Source organism: Ischnura elegans, chromosome 9 (genome assembly GCF_921293095.1).
Source record: "Ischnura elegans chromosome 9, ioIscEleg1.1, whole genome shotgun sequence".
Classification (NCBI taxonomy): domain Eukaryota; kingdom Metazoa; phylum Arthropoda; class Insecta; order Odonata; family Coenagrionidae; genus Ischnura; species Ischnura elegans.
In genome coordinates, this window is record NC_060254.1 from 74,207,473 (window position 1) to 74,222,530 (window position 15,058).

Genomic DNA, 15,058 nt, shown 5'->3' on the forward strand with positions numbered 1-15,058 from the left:
CCGCAACAATATTACTTACTTCACTAACCATTATTTGCACTTATTTCCAAAATTATAAAATTACACTCGTACCCCTTGGTTTCTATTGTGTTCACAATTTGAGTTGGGATGCAGCTTATTAAATGTGGAGCATGGTCTAAGTAAGCTATCGTAATACTGTATATGTCTGAATATAGTCCCCCCTTTTTTTCCAAAAATGCCCTTGGTAAAAGTAAAGGGGAGGGACTGTATTCAAACGCATTTTAAATAACTTTTTCCGGAACTGAAGCCTCAAAATTAGGGGGGAGGACTATATTTGGAGAAATACAGTACTAACTTGGCAATCAAATTGAGTTTGAGTCACGTTCAATACTTGAGTAGTGGAATAATATACAGCCCTGAGATGCTCAGGTACAAGTAGGTCTCATGGTACTCAAGAATAATATTGAATCAGATGGTTGCCTGATGCAAACTTTCAATGCAATTTTCTGCATGGAAATAAAGATTAAGCACGTTAAGATATCATTTTTCCCTGCTTTCTTGGAAGTTAAAAATGATTCTTCGTTATTGAGTAATTAAATCAATTATAGTTGACTGCAAAAAAACAAGCTTGCTGGAAAATATACCTGGCTAAAGGGGTGAGTTTGAAAAAAACATCTGGTCTGTAATATATATTTCAAGTTTACATATGGTAATTACATCTGATTTGAATAAGTTGAAAACATTGAATAAATAACAGTTGAATTCATTTAGGGCAATCTCAGTACCTAAGATTACCCTTAAGCTTTGGCAATGCTTTTGATAACTTTTTGTTAGACTAAGCTCTGTTTGACGTGCAGTTGGCATGAGCTGAATTTTATTGCATTGACTATTATCTTTTTCATTTATGTGGTTAATTCTTGTGAAGCAAGGCTGGGAAATTAATGAGAATTCAAACCTTGTAGAAAATGATGATTATCAAGTATGGAGAAGCCCTCATTGAAGCCCAATTACATTTTATTCACATTTATTGCATAATATAGGATGAGAGAGGACAATAAGCAAACCAGTATCTCAGTAGTTATCCTTTTTTTAACTACCATGTTTACCTGATTTTAAGACAACATAAGATGCAGTGTAAAATTTTACTACATATTTTAGGAAAAAAACTCAATTTCTTAATTGTAAAACATTTTGTTTACCCCAATTTTTGAAAATGAGTTGAGGGGGGTAAGAAAGGTGTGTAAAATCATTGTGGGAAAAAATAACTGCTCCTATTATAGTTAAATTTCCCTTCAAATTTTATTTGAAAAAATACTCATAATAATAGAAAAAACTATCCCCAATAATAGTTTTCAGAGGAGGAACCTGGAAAAAAAGCCCTTTTCTTATTTTCAGATAAATATGGTACACTTCTCATAATTTGCTGTCTTGGGTGTATCTTTATGCAGAATTACAAAGTTTTTTTTTACATTTAATTATGGTACACATCTGTTATTAAAGATCGTGCTTACCTATAGGACATTCGAACTCCTCCCAGGTAAATAGAATAGGAAGAATTCAGAATAAGATGGGAGGATGAGCAAATGGTATGGGTTATGTAGAGAGAATGTGGTGAAGGGAGAAGGATCTGCTGGTCTACTGGAACTCATCGTCCGAGCTCAGCAGCATTGTCTTCTCGCTGAAGTGATTGCTGATGGTGGAAACTCTCTGGTTTGGGAGCAGTAACCTCTGGTGCCTGTTCTCACCACCTCCGCCGACTCCACCCATCCCGCCGCCATTTCCTCCACCGCCATTCCCTATCCCTCCACCACCGTTTTGAGTTGGGTCGTCCGGATCGTAGCTGGCCACCCTCATGCCTCGGATGGAGTTGGTTGCACCTCCTGGTATTTTCACCCGGGAGAAAGTTTTGAGTTCTAAATTTGACATCACATTACCATAATCTTAAGTCTGAATCACATGATCAATATTTCTGTTCCTCTTAAGAGTTCACTCAAGTGATAGCTTTTCAGGAGATATATCTGTTAAGATGATATCAATTACAAGGGGCAACTCGAGAGAATCACGCAGGCCCATATATAAAAAAAAAATGAAAATGTTGACATTACGTTATTGACTATTTATGAAATATGTTACCGAGCATCAGAAATTGTTCATTCTTAATAAAATTGAACATGATCATGGCACAATAAGAAAGCATCTACAGAATATACCAATGCACGGATTGAAAGCTGTTGAAAGCTTCCCCTATGGAAGTAAAAATCCACAACTGTATGATCGGAAGACTTAATGCAAATAACAGGGTACTGAAAAAGGACGCATTAATTGATTGAGGTTGATATAATGTGAATGAATTTCTTATTGAGGACTGTTAATTTATGTAATGCACATTTGTTTCTAAAGTATAATTTTAATATGAGGTTTTTATATTTAATACCTATGCTTAACATCATGATGAAACAACACTGTACTTGTAGCTGTACACAGTGGCACAGCAAGAGGGTTTTGGGGATAAACCCTCCCCCCCCCAGACCTAAGAAATTGTTAGAAGTTTAATCCATTTTACTTAATTGGATGAATATTACTTAAGGGATACTGTAAGGATTAATGAAATATCCCTCAGAAAGCCGTTAAACTCAAAATTTTTAAACTGATTATCTCAAAATTTTTCTGGGGGAGGGCCCCCATACCTGCTTACCCTGTTGGGTATTCCATACCCCTCACACCCCCAATATAAGTTGTGCGGAAACCCCCCCTACCTTTAATTCCTGGCTGTGCCCTGGCTATACATAATGCTATATATTGTAAATGTAATGTGTGTATAAATTATTCTTCCTATGCAAATGACCATTCACTCATTGAATAAACCTGTAGGCTGGTTGGGAAAGGGTAGAGTTCACCCCAGGCTTTAGGCTGGTATATAGAAATATGATAATAGCGAGAAATTTAAATTCATCACTTAGTAGTAAAGTTAGCTACAGTAGTTTGGGGCATTTACAAAAAAACAAATGCATATATGATATCGGGCATTGTACTTCTGAAGAACTAACTGCAAACTGCCAAGCTCACTGTATTGAAATTGAATAGGGTGGTTTCCTATTTTTTAATTGCCTAAATCGACTGGAGTACGTATTTAATGCCTTTTGATTTTTAAATGATGATACATGTCTATTTTTCACGATTAAATGAAAAGTGAACATTTTCAAGTGCGCGAAAATGTGACGGCTAAGTATGAATGCTGGGAATGACGTCATTCTGGGAACAGCTGCCTCTGTGTGAGGCCACCTTGGGACGAGGCTACGAGAGCCACAATGATGCAGGCTCCTAGTAGGTAGCACTTGGCTTAAAAAAGGATTATTGATACCCTGTCAAACGAAGGAAACTTTCCAACCATAGGCAATTTTAATTGGTGATTATGAAGAGATGTTTCCCTGAGCTCTTGTGCCTCATGCATGCATTGGTAATCTCAGACGATGTAAAACTCCTGACTACTCATATAATTTACTAATATCTGGGCCCCTGTGACATCACATGAAGTGGCATCGCAAGGCCGCCAATCTGGCCTTTTTCAAATGAGGTTAAGATTGACCATTAACATTCGTCTAAACTGGGACCACATAATTTGTACATAATGACTACAATAATGGTGGATAACAAATCTTCATCAATGCCTTTTGTTTTCTTTGATTAAGGAAACTACCCTATAGAGTAGTTTCTTTGCTTCCTTTATGTATTTTCCAGAGTTTGCATTCCCATTCCATGTTATTTTTCATCCCAAAATGTCTCCTTCCGTGATCCATGGTTTGAATTGACAAAACAGGGGTGAAAAGGGTGTGAAACACTTACAAAAATGACAACGACACTGCTTGTTCCCAAAATGTTTTGCTGATTTTCCTGTTAGTTCAAAATCGACCAAACCCCATACTAATTTTTGGGGCTAATATTTTCCATAACTGCCACCATTCAGGGCAGGGAAGGGGAGGCATGTGCCCCAGGGGGTGGAAAATATATTTTAAGTTTATGAATAAAGTTACCAAACATACATTTGTCCCCCCCCCCCCTCCTCGACAAAACTCCGAGTTCCAGCCCAGCCACCATTGATATACAAGTGATGGGACCTCACGCCCATTATGGATAATTTGATGCTAATATTTTCTATAAACTATGGCATGCATGCCACGGGCAAGTAAATTTCACAAATTTTGGGGGTCTTTTCCTTACCCTGTGCCATCTTGCACTTTGTTTGAGAGCGTCGAAGACTTCACCTGAGAATTTAACCCCTTGATTTTAACCTCTTGATTTTAACCCCGGACCCTTTGATTAGAAGCCAAAGGCTGTATCCTCTGGTCAACAAGCTCCCCATGAAAATGATAGCACCAGATATTTTTTTCATCCGATTCAAGATCATTTTTGCTGTCCCCTTAACATTTACATCAGTCATTCCATTGAAAGCTGAATGTGGCATTGCTCTTAGCAATCTATGGGGCTTTTTCTACTCATGATTTCATCAGCGACATGCTCAAAGATGGAAAAGGTGATTGCAATCCCTATTGTGGGAGCAATCACAGGGAGATGTTCCTAAATGGTCATCTATCAGCCATCACTTGACATGGATGATGTGATTCAAGCTTAAGAACTAAATTAAGTTATAAGTTTTTCAAAATGCAGTGAAAATTTTACTTTCATCGCTCAAAATGAAGCACATCGACTGCAAATAATGTAAATAGACATGCTCAGTCTCTCTCACTTGTACTTGCATATTGTTACAATGAAAGTAAACGATATGTTATTGAAAATCAAATCTTGGGGACACAGTATGGTCTTTAAATGCCTTTAAAAGTAATTGAAAGGAGAAATTACTCATTTTTTTGCTCATACACTATGAAAAAGTCTGCAGTCAAAGTGTTAATAATAATTACATTATTTATTTTCCCTCAAAAAATTGTTTAAGCAAAAGTTGTAAGATTTTGCACTTGATTGCATAGAGTAAGGGCCACAATTTTTATAAGCTTGTACATATTTATATGCACAAATATGATAATCATTTACAGTCATTTAAGTATGCATTCTCAAGAATCCATAAACTTCATTGCTCAGGTATGACAACAGTTTCATCATTTCATTGTAGTTTCTCCCTCCCAGTGACATATTTGACAATAGCTATTGGGAAAATTGGTAATCTCCATGATAAACAATGATGAAAAATCAGTTTTTAAGAAATGCCAAGGAAAAATATTTGCTGTAATGGTTTGAAGATTAAATAGATGGATAAATAGATAGAAGATTAATGAAATAAAATTTCCAAGTGGATATTGTAGAAGCACTGGATCAATTTGTCCTGACCTGATTGGTTGATGATTGATTGCAATTATTCCCATTGAAAATTATGTGTGTGTATGACTTGAAGTTCCATGTCCAAGCAATGAAGATGATGGACTTACTGGAATGGATCCTTTAATGTTTGCACACTGGAATATCTTCATAACCATCTCCTCATTTTGCAGGAGCAAAAATACCAACCAGTTATAACCAGTGAGTGGTGATGTTCAAGGAGGACAAGTGATGACACACAAAATGAAACCAAAAGGACTCGTATGTAAGGGTTGATACAGGTCGGACAATTGAAGGTAAACTGGTAACAATCAAGATGTTAGAAATGGGTGAGGGAAATCAGGGCATCTTGCCCATGGTGTCAGGGAAACTTTGTATGTACCATGATTTACAAATTACAAGGACCACTGAGCCACCGGTTGGCTGAGGGCTTGCATCTCTGACAAAGAAAGATGTGGAAAATATGAATCTGTGAATATATTATTCTCATATAAACCATACTAGTCGCTGTTTTAGGTAAATTATGTCTATCACTTTGCATAGCATTTTAGTTTACTATAGGGCCAAATACTTATTTTGTTTTTTTTTCTCCTCCTAGGAATTTTAGAAGAAAATTCCTTTGCTCCATGCTCAGCTTGAACACACAAGCTACACAGGGGACAGTGAATTAGTAAGTGCTCACAATCAATTGCAATATGACATTCAAAATAGAATGAACAATTCTCAACTGAAAAATTGGATACATAATGCCCAAAAATACTGAATAATGCTAAGGCATGCAACAAAGAATGGAAGTGAAATGAGCAAGAAATGTGTAAAAAAAACTAGATTATATCTTTATATAATTGATAGTGAAACACACATCCACCTCCATTACCCCAATCCCCCTATACCCCTGTTGGTCATTTTATGGTATAATGGATAATGGTGTCCAAATTCTACCACTGTAATCATTAACAATTTCTGTATGCGATTTTAATAAAAACAATCACCACTATTGATAGTTTTAGTAAACCTTTAGCAGTACTGTATGCTCTGGTGTTGCCTCCATTGAAAGTGTAGTATTATCCTGCATAATTGATAAATTGGGTCTCTTGAATCTCAAATAGCCTATTTTAGTGTCAGTGATTAAAATATTCAACCAGTGGTTTATTCACTGTTCTAAATTGTAAAAGCATTGAAAGGAAATGAAATTGCAAGCTTAAGCTCTTGGTCCTGAGATGCCACAAAATAGGCTATTAATCCTTAAACAATGTATTCGTTTACTTCAGACCCTTTTTCCTCTACATAGAAGACCAAGTGAAGCATTAAGTTGTATCCTAAAGTTTTCAAACTCTTATGCTGAAAAATCTTAATGTTTTTAATTAGGTTTCTAAAGGAATTTTTTATAGAATCCTTAAATGATTATCCTTGATTCTATTATTAATCCATGAAATTTACCTTCTGGCTCTACAATATCTTTGCCAAAGGATAAAAACCTGTTGAAGCTCATTAATTTTGAATTGATAAGTATATTAATACAACCTGTCTGATAGTGAAGTCACTGTTAAGTAAATTATGTAGTTAAATTAGTCACTGTATCCTTGAAATATCCTGAAAAATCTTTCAGTTAGAAGAAACACATAGTGATCAACATGTAATTCCCAATTTATGAACTTTTCTTCCATCAATAGGTGTTAACAGCCATCCATGCTAAAATTTTAATATGAATTCAGACCAATACATGCAACGTGGGGTTAAAATTATTAGTGAATAAAAAAAGCATTTCATGCATACTAGCACCAGTTTTGTCAAAGAAACCTAATAACAAATGTTAAATGTACTGGGTGTACATAACTCTAATTCTAAAATGAGTGAAAAGGTTTTCGCAAGACTTCAAAATACATAAAGCTGACAAAAAGTAGACCCAAGAAACTATATTTTTACCATAATATGTATTTCTATTGAACACAGTAGTCGAACTATCAACATTCTACTTCTGCATACACAAGTTCAAATGCATAATCTCTCCTGCTAATGAATTTAAAATTGCCAAATATTCACTAGTTTGCAGTAAAAATCAAACTTGCATAAGGATAAAAGGCTACTCATGCTTTAAATTCATTACAACACAATTCACTTTACATCTAATTACCCACACCAAAAGTAACTTCACCATTGGGTGCATGAAATTATGGAACAACATATTCTTATGCATGCAGTAATACTTTCCTATAGCAAAAATCTTCTTTATACGTCAACTGCAGTATATAAATAAATGTTAACTGGACCCTCTACTACAGTGCCAACTAATCTTATCATTATAGTACGATGCCCTTTGCAGATAATATCTACATATTTACGTGAACCCATTAGGTGTAACTTGTGAAAGATTATATTTTAAGAAATGGATTAGCTCTGGTTGGATTATTTATTTATTATACAACTTCCATCTACTAAAAAAACTAACCTATGTCAACTGGGTATCAGAAGGCACAACTCCCTGCATTATTTTTATCCACAATATGTACCAGCTAATTTATTGTAGGGTATTCTGTAGTCTTTTCTGTACTTTTTCCAACTGGATGTCTCAACTAACATATGTGGCAAAAAATAAAATAGCTATAATACATAGGACTAGTTAAGTGGAAACTAGAGCACATCCTTCGATATTTTAGGAATTTTATCAGCAACTTTCAGCCCCACATGTGTAAGTCTTCTCCATTGCATGTATGTAATGCTTAAGGATGCGAAATTGTCATTCATTCATAATTTTCCTGTGACCTCCACTTCACTCAATAGAGAATTAATTATTTCAGTAATGGCTTCCGCAATGACAGGATATCTTTAATAAAAGAGCATACACAATATTTCTGTAACCTACATCAATGGCACAAATGTGAAACCATCTTTAACTTGATTCAATAGTGAGAATGAGAAGTTTTTTTTCATTAATGATTTACAAAGGTCCAAATATCATCCAGGAAAATGGAGTCCATTAACTATAGGTGAAATAAGTATTGTTTGATTTGTTTTATCACAAATATAATATACATATATGTACTCTCTCTGAGGGAGTACAGCACGTGGGGGATCTATGGGGGCTAAGCCCACTGCGTCAATACATACACCAGATAAAATTGAACTTTTCGGAGGTTACTTCATTGAACTAGAGTATCTAGATATTTTCCAATAAATTTACATATTATAATGAATTTTTAATTCATTAGTTTCAAACTTAGGGCCTACTTTACAGGCTTTGGCAGTAATAAAATGACCTGATGTAAGTGTTTAGTAGTGTCTTTTTTATCAAAGAATAAACCTAAAACTACAGCTTTTGATTCTTGAAAATCCTAAATTAAAATCTCGAAAACCACCTTCTGACGGGGGAGGAAATACCCAGGACACTAGTTTCCCCTCCCTAGGTCCAAACCTAGATCAACCTCTGGCTAGGGGTTACCCCCAGGTCTTCAACCTAGCCTCCCCCCCCTCACCCTCCCCGTCCCTATCCTGGATCCGCCACCGAGTATAGCCTAACTATTTATACGTTAATTTACAGATTGAAAATAATGCATAAAAATTAAGTAAAACTGTACGTACCTTATATTATTATGTATATTGAACTGCAGACATGGGAGTATAGAAGGGATTTTTTTCAGATTGAACTCAAGATTCTTACGCAAAGTTGATATATAAATTCTTTATCTCACATCCATTCATTAATCCTTAGCATGATAAATTCAATGAAAAAATAATGAATTAGTATAGATGATCCCACGGCAAGTATAACTTTATTTTAAAAGTAAAAACTTTAAATTACAGCAACCAAACATATCTTGTGTTTACCAATTGTGCATTCATTATGAGTCATATCAAATGAAAATATGTCTACTCATTAAAAGCCTTAGGCATTTTGTCAGCATCTTTTCAGAGTTTAAATAATTAATGAAAAACTAGACTTCTATGGCAAGCTAAAATTGTAACATTTTTTTTGCAAAAATTCTTACCATTAAAAATAATTTTAAATTTATGCACAGCAAAAGACAACATAAAACTTACTCAAATACTCAGTTAAGGAAAATAAATTTGTACTTGTAATAAAAAAAAACTTTGAAAAAACAGTACTTCAGCCATAACGTAAGTGATTACATATTGTGTAGTGCTTAAAAGAAAATTCAGTTAATGTAAAATTAAAAAAATATAAAACAATCACATTTAAGTTATATCACAATCATAGTCTCAAGCTATAGCTTAAACTGTCATGATATTCATGAGGCAATACTAATGAAAAATTAACTTACTCTCTATAAAATCATTTTTAGTCGGAAATCGACAGTTCACAACCTATCCCCACAATTACTAGCCACTTTTCTTCAACTGAAATGTATGCAAATGGCACATCAAAGTGATTTCCTAATCAAGATTGCACAGTTCAAAAATTGTATAAATTTTCACAAGCTACAATATTATGCCATACGGACGAATATAATAAGGTAAAAATGAAATATACAAGAAGCACATCTGTAAGCTATTCCTCATTCATAATGGCATATCTTATTCCCACGAGTTATCTCTTATCCCTCATCATGATTATTACCGTCATAATACTGAAGTCATAAATCTGATCAACACTCAATGGCACTTTTGACGTTTACTGTGGAAAATAACATGGACTTCAAGTCTTCACCAAAAAACTGGTTTCAATAGAAAATTATTTTAAGAGCAGTGTGTGACTGAACGCACTTTTTCATCAATTCTAGTCGATTTTATGTCAAACTGGGGGACCATTTACTCAATCATATTGAAACTTTTCCGAACCATGAATTTTTCCTATGATTCATTGGCCATCCTTGAGACTAATAAGTTGAATTCTGCCTCAATTGAGAGTTTACCTGAACTGCTCACCCCATTTATAGTCACTTTTGCATATATTCCAACGAGATAAAGGAATGCTACAGCGTACATCTTTGCAAGAACTACTGAACTCCAGGAAATAACAAGCACCACCTTAATTTATGTGAAGAATTAGATTTACAATAAAATAAGACTCCATAATAAACTAAGACATAACTTCTGGATTACAATAATGCATCATAGAGGTTAAGTTAAAACAGCACAGAGTATTTCGTAATTTGGCTATCAGCAGAAATAACAGGGATAATATTTTGGCTTGAATGGAAAAATAGGTGTCTATCAAAGCTTTGGGGATGATATAAAACATTTACGAACAATAATGTCAACCAAATGATGAACTACACTCTCAAAAGCACTGCTATTACTGCTTTTAAGAGTTTCCAAATTTACACAACTTCACTAAGAAGAATTAACTTCATCTGACCTGTCTCACACGTGAAATGCTGGGACCATCCAATATCAGTGAACTCCACTGCAAGTACAAGACAGTAAGTTTTAACTGTGGCAGTTATTCACAGGAAGATCACCTCAAGCCTTTTCTCTTCTTGAGTCCATAATGCTTTAGAAAGAAATAACACCTTCGGAAGAATTTTCTATTTTTGTATCAATATATATTATCATCTACTTTTTAAATCAATCACGTAATCCAACCTTCTGTTGCCTAGTTGATGGAAAGCATAAAATTTGGGTACATAATTATTATGGTGATGAATAGAAAAATACTTATGTTGTACTCCCACTTCAATTGAAGTCAGGAATCCTTTTCTGGCTATTTTACAATGAACACATGCAAGATGAAGAACCCAAAATTAAACATTAAAGCAATTGGCATAACAGAAAGTATTATGTAATTTCGTAAATTCTTCCGCTAATTTCAATTTAGACCCAAACATTGAAAATTATTTTTCCACAATAGAAACAAGAGTCCAATTGTCGTAATTCTAATGAAAATCAGCATAAGCACAATCACAATACTTCTGCATAGCCACATTTTGTCAGTAAAAATACAATTAAAGCTACTAAAAATTCATGTGCAAAGAGAAAACATGCTCATTATCATCATTAGACATTCCACAAGACCCTTTGATTGATGCCATATACAAAGTAATTTAAAAAAAAGTCCATTTGCATCAATATTCAACTGAATTTAGAAGTTAATAATAAAAAAAAGCATCATACAACTGCATTACGAGATAAAATTGAGTTCTCTATAAATAAACAATTATATCAGTTAACAGAACATAAATCTCATCACTTAAGAGATAAAAGGTTGAAAACAAATATACACCACTAGTGAAATAAAAAAAATGCAATAAAACAAACTCAAGAGGTTGGAGATATGAAAATCCATGCACTCTTCCAGTCCTTTTCGTTGGCACCTGATTCACATTTCTCATTGATTATTCATTCAATTAGTATTGTCTCAGCAGCAGGTAATGGAAAGCATTCTCAATGGATATGCCAAATTCAGAGGATTGCTTGTGCTCGTGGGGAAGCCGTGAAAACACAAACATAGGGAGGGCAGCAGGATGATTCAGATGATATCATGCAGGATCAGGCCTACAGAGCGGCAGGGGTTGTAAGACAGGGAAGCTTTTCAGGGAGCATAACGTGCCATAGCCTGCCATCTGGCCATCACTGGCGAATCCCATGCACTGAATTTTAGACAGTGCTCACAGCTTCTCATATGGCTGACTGGTGTTCAGCTCTGAAACATGCATTGAGGGATAATTATTTTGCACATTCATCACAGGAGACAAAACATAATATACAAAAAATCATGACTGAAATCAAAAAGGGATGATCTTTGCATTTATGTTTAAATAAAATAAAAATAACACAATGTCTGAAATAATTTTCGTTAATAACAGCAAAAAAACTACACTTGGTACTGGTTGAGAAAATATTGTTTTGATAGCAATTAGATACACTTGGAGTAATTAGATGAGTTGGGTCTCGCAGATAAGAATATACATTATCTACTACGGTATTTATTTCAATTAACTACGCGATGGGTTTGCATTATCAAGTTGAAGCTCTTAAGGGTTTCAAAAGAAGTGATGGTAGCCTTTCTGAATGGAAGTGTAACCTAGATTTTTCATATGCTTTGCAACTACAAAGAGGATACAGTAAAACTTCCTTATCACCCTCTGTGTCAAGTTTCCGGTGCTGGGATTAAGTCTTTGCCAACCAAAGCCAGTTCAACCAGGTTCAAGTCCCAGCTGGGAAGGTTGCCCCAATGCAGGGGCATTAGTGATTACCCAGTATTACTTTTTTAAATGAATGATAGTAAAACTTTGTCATTCCATGTAAAATTTATTTACTATCAGTTTCGACTCATAAGGTCATCCTCAGGCCAGAGGCTGTGTCAGGGGAGGGAGATCATGAGCTAGGTTCGGAGAGTTTGGAATACCTAACAGGAGAGATGAGCGTTCTCCTGCGTAAATTTAAAAAAAATATGTACCCACTGGAGGCATGGGTTTGAGATGCAGGTGTGGAGAAGAAAGAAGAGAAGGTGAAGTGGACAGAAAGGAAGAGGAACGAAGAAGTGCTGGACATGGTCAGTGAGGAGAGGCAGCTTCTTGATGGGATACGGAGGAGACAGAAGGTAGGGATGGAGCAAGTACTTAGCGGGGAGGGGATGTTGAAAACAGTGTTAGAGGGTAGAGTGTTAGGTAAACGAGGGAGAGGAAGGAAGAGAATAGGATTTTTAGATAGATTGAAAGGGAATAGGCCTTATTTTGAATTGAAGAGAGATGTCCATGAGGGGAGGGGAGACCACGGTAATGCTTCATGAAGCTCCATGCAAACCTACCTTAATCAGTAGAATACTTTATTAATAATGATTTTTTGCATATTCAGCCTAAAATTTCATGCACTCAATACATTTGCATATAAACTCCCTTTAATCCTTTACAAGGATACAAGAACTATTGAACTGATGAAAATTAAAATTTTTTGATGAAATTTGGAGTGGGGGTCATGACCCCTGTGAGCCAGCTCCCCCATCTAAATCCACCCTTGCCTCAGGTAAAACTCAAGAAGATTCACACAAATATCTATGCTAAAATATGGGATAGGGAAATTGGTGAGGGCAGGGCGAGGTGTCGGTGGGTATGACCAGGCTAGGCCAAATTGAAAATCAAAACAGAACTTCTGAATGGGATATTTAAGCAATGTTGAATCACCCATGAGATTCAGCATATTAGAAAATTAGAAAGAAACCATTAGAAAATGCAATTTGAGAGTGAATCCGAAAAGCCAGGGATAACCTAAGAGAAACTGAAGACATATAGTGCATTCCTTGGATTTGGAAAGAATTGTACTACATTCAGGTATCAATACTATGGAATTCATACATTTAAAAAATAGGCACATAATGCTTAGTTTTAGGGGTTAAGCACGCCTGAAGAATGGAATTAAAAAAAAATTAAACTGAAAGATTTTTCGTAAAACAAATACCTAATGGCCGTTTCAATTTGGCACGTCATTGTGCAGGCTAGCACTGAAAACATTTGCTGAAATTGCGAGCTCAGAATTAGAGCAGGGGCTATTTTTCCGTCTAGTATTCATGCATTCTTGCATTATTCTGACAGTTGACCGCTTTGCATAATGCAATTTTAATTGTGCCTTCGTAGATACCTAAGAATGCGCAATGACGTGCCCCATGTAAAACGACCTTAAGGAGGAAGAATAATTAAATACATAGAAAGAATACATATTTAAAAACACAAAAATTCACACATCATGGTTCTGAGAGCTAAAAGAAGAACTACTAAAAATAATACCAAAATTATGATAAAATACATTCAGATTAAGGTAATGCTGATGGGGAACCCACGATAAGAAAATTATCACATGCTTTTACAGATGCACATCGGTTAAGATAAAGTAGATAAAAAATGGGACAAGATCGGAGCAGCTGATTGAGTATATTAAGAGAAATCAGTTACCAGGCTTCGTAATTGAGTTAGTCAAGGTTTTAGGGACCACTTGGAGCTTTGACACCTGGTATCATGCACATTACTAGGGGACCCAGCAAGTCTTTGTTCAAGCTACAACATGAGTTTCCTTATTTTCCTCTCAGTCTATCTCATTTATGCTTCATAATTATTCTTTTGGATATAAGCTACTTTCCTGATCATCATCCTGACCACATTTTACTACATATCACATGACTAACAAGTTGATCGGCAGCTGTAGATGTTCAAAGGGGGATGACATTATTTACTACATCAGAATGAGATTTATAAATTACAATTTAACTATCAATGAAAAGTGTTTCATTATATTTTATCATAGCCAATCATTATTGTTCTTTTTGCAGTAAGTTAAAAGTTCACTCTTTCAAGGAAAAGCCATTTTCTCACAAATGATTAGGAAAATGCTTCACACAGTTAATTTTCAAACACCGTTGGAAGTTGAGTTGGTTTCATATGTTTGGAATAGAATGATCAGGAGTCAAACACTCGTAATTCAAGGCAGGATCAGACAAAACAATACATGTATTTCTTTTTCCGATATTTGTTGGAAAAGAACATCTGAACACCAACTCACTATAAGTACAGTGAATACTAGGGAATCGAGTCTCTAAGAAAATGTTGTATAGCCCCGACTTTGAAAATGAATCTCACAAATAATGTAACATTGTAAATTGAATTCCCCAATATTTCTCTCTGAAATAGGTAATCCCTTCCCTTTCGATCAACTGTTTTTTATAAAATGAAATCTATTAATGTAGTATGTTTTCACATAAAATATTAATCATAAATTTAAAAAAAATATGTGAATATTCTAAATTAATATTTTTTTAACACAAGAACCACATTGCTAAGAATATATATTGATTTCTTAGATGGATTATTTAAAAAAGGTT

At 34.9% G+C, this 15,058-nt stretch overlaps 1 protein-coding gene across 3 annotated transcripts in view; it reads right to left on the reverse strand.

Moving 5' to 3' along the window:
* Positions 1-15,058, reverse strand: part of LOC124164930 (transmembrane protein 184B) — a 255,093-nt gene that overhangs the window by 3,712 nt on the left and 236,323 nt on the right. Inside the window, exons 9-10 of one of the 3 annotated variants that reach the window (XM_046542167.1) lie at positions 10,607-10,654; positions 1,473-1,841 (exon numbers count right to left, since the gene is read on the reverse strand). In XM_046542167.1, coding sequence (XP_046398123.1) covers positions 1,597-1,841; positions 10,607-10,654 — 293 coding nt within the window. In that variant the 3' untranslated portion in view covers positions 1,473-1,596. Of the gene's footprint in view, positions 1-1,472; positions 1,842-10,415; positions 11,891-15,058 lie in introns of those variants that run through there. The other 2 variants (XM_046542168.1, XM_046542169.1) reach the window with 2 other exon arrangements.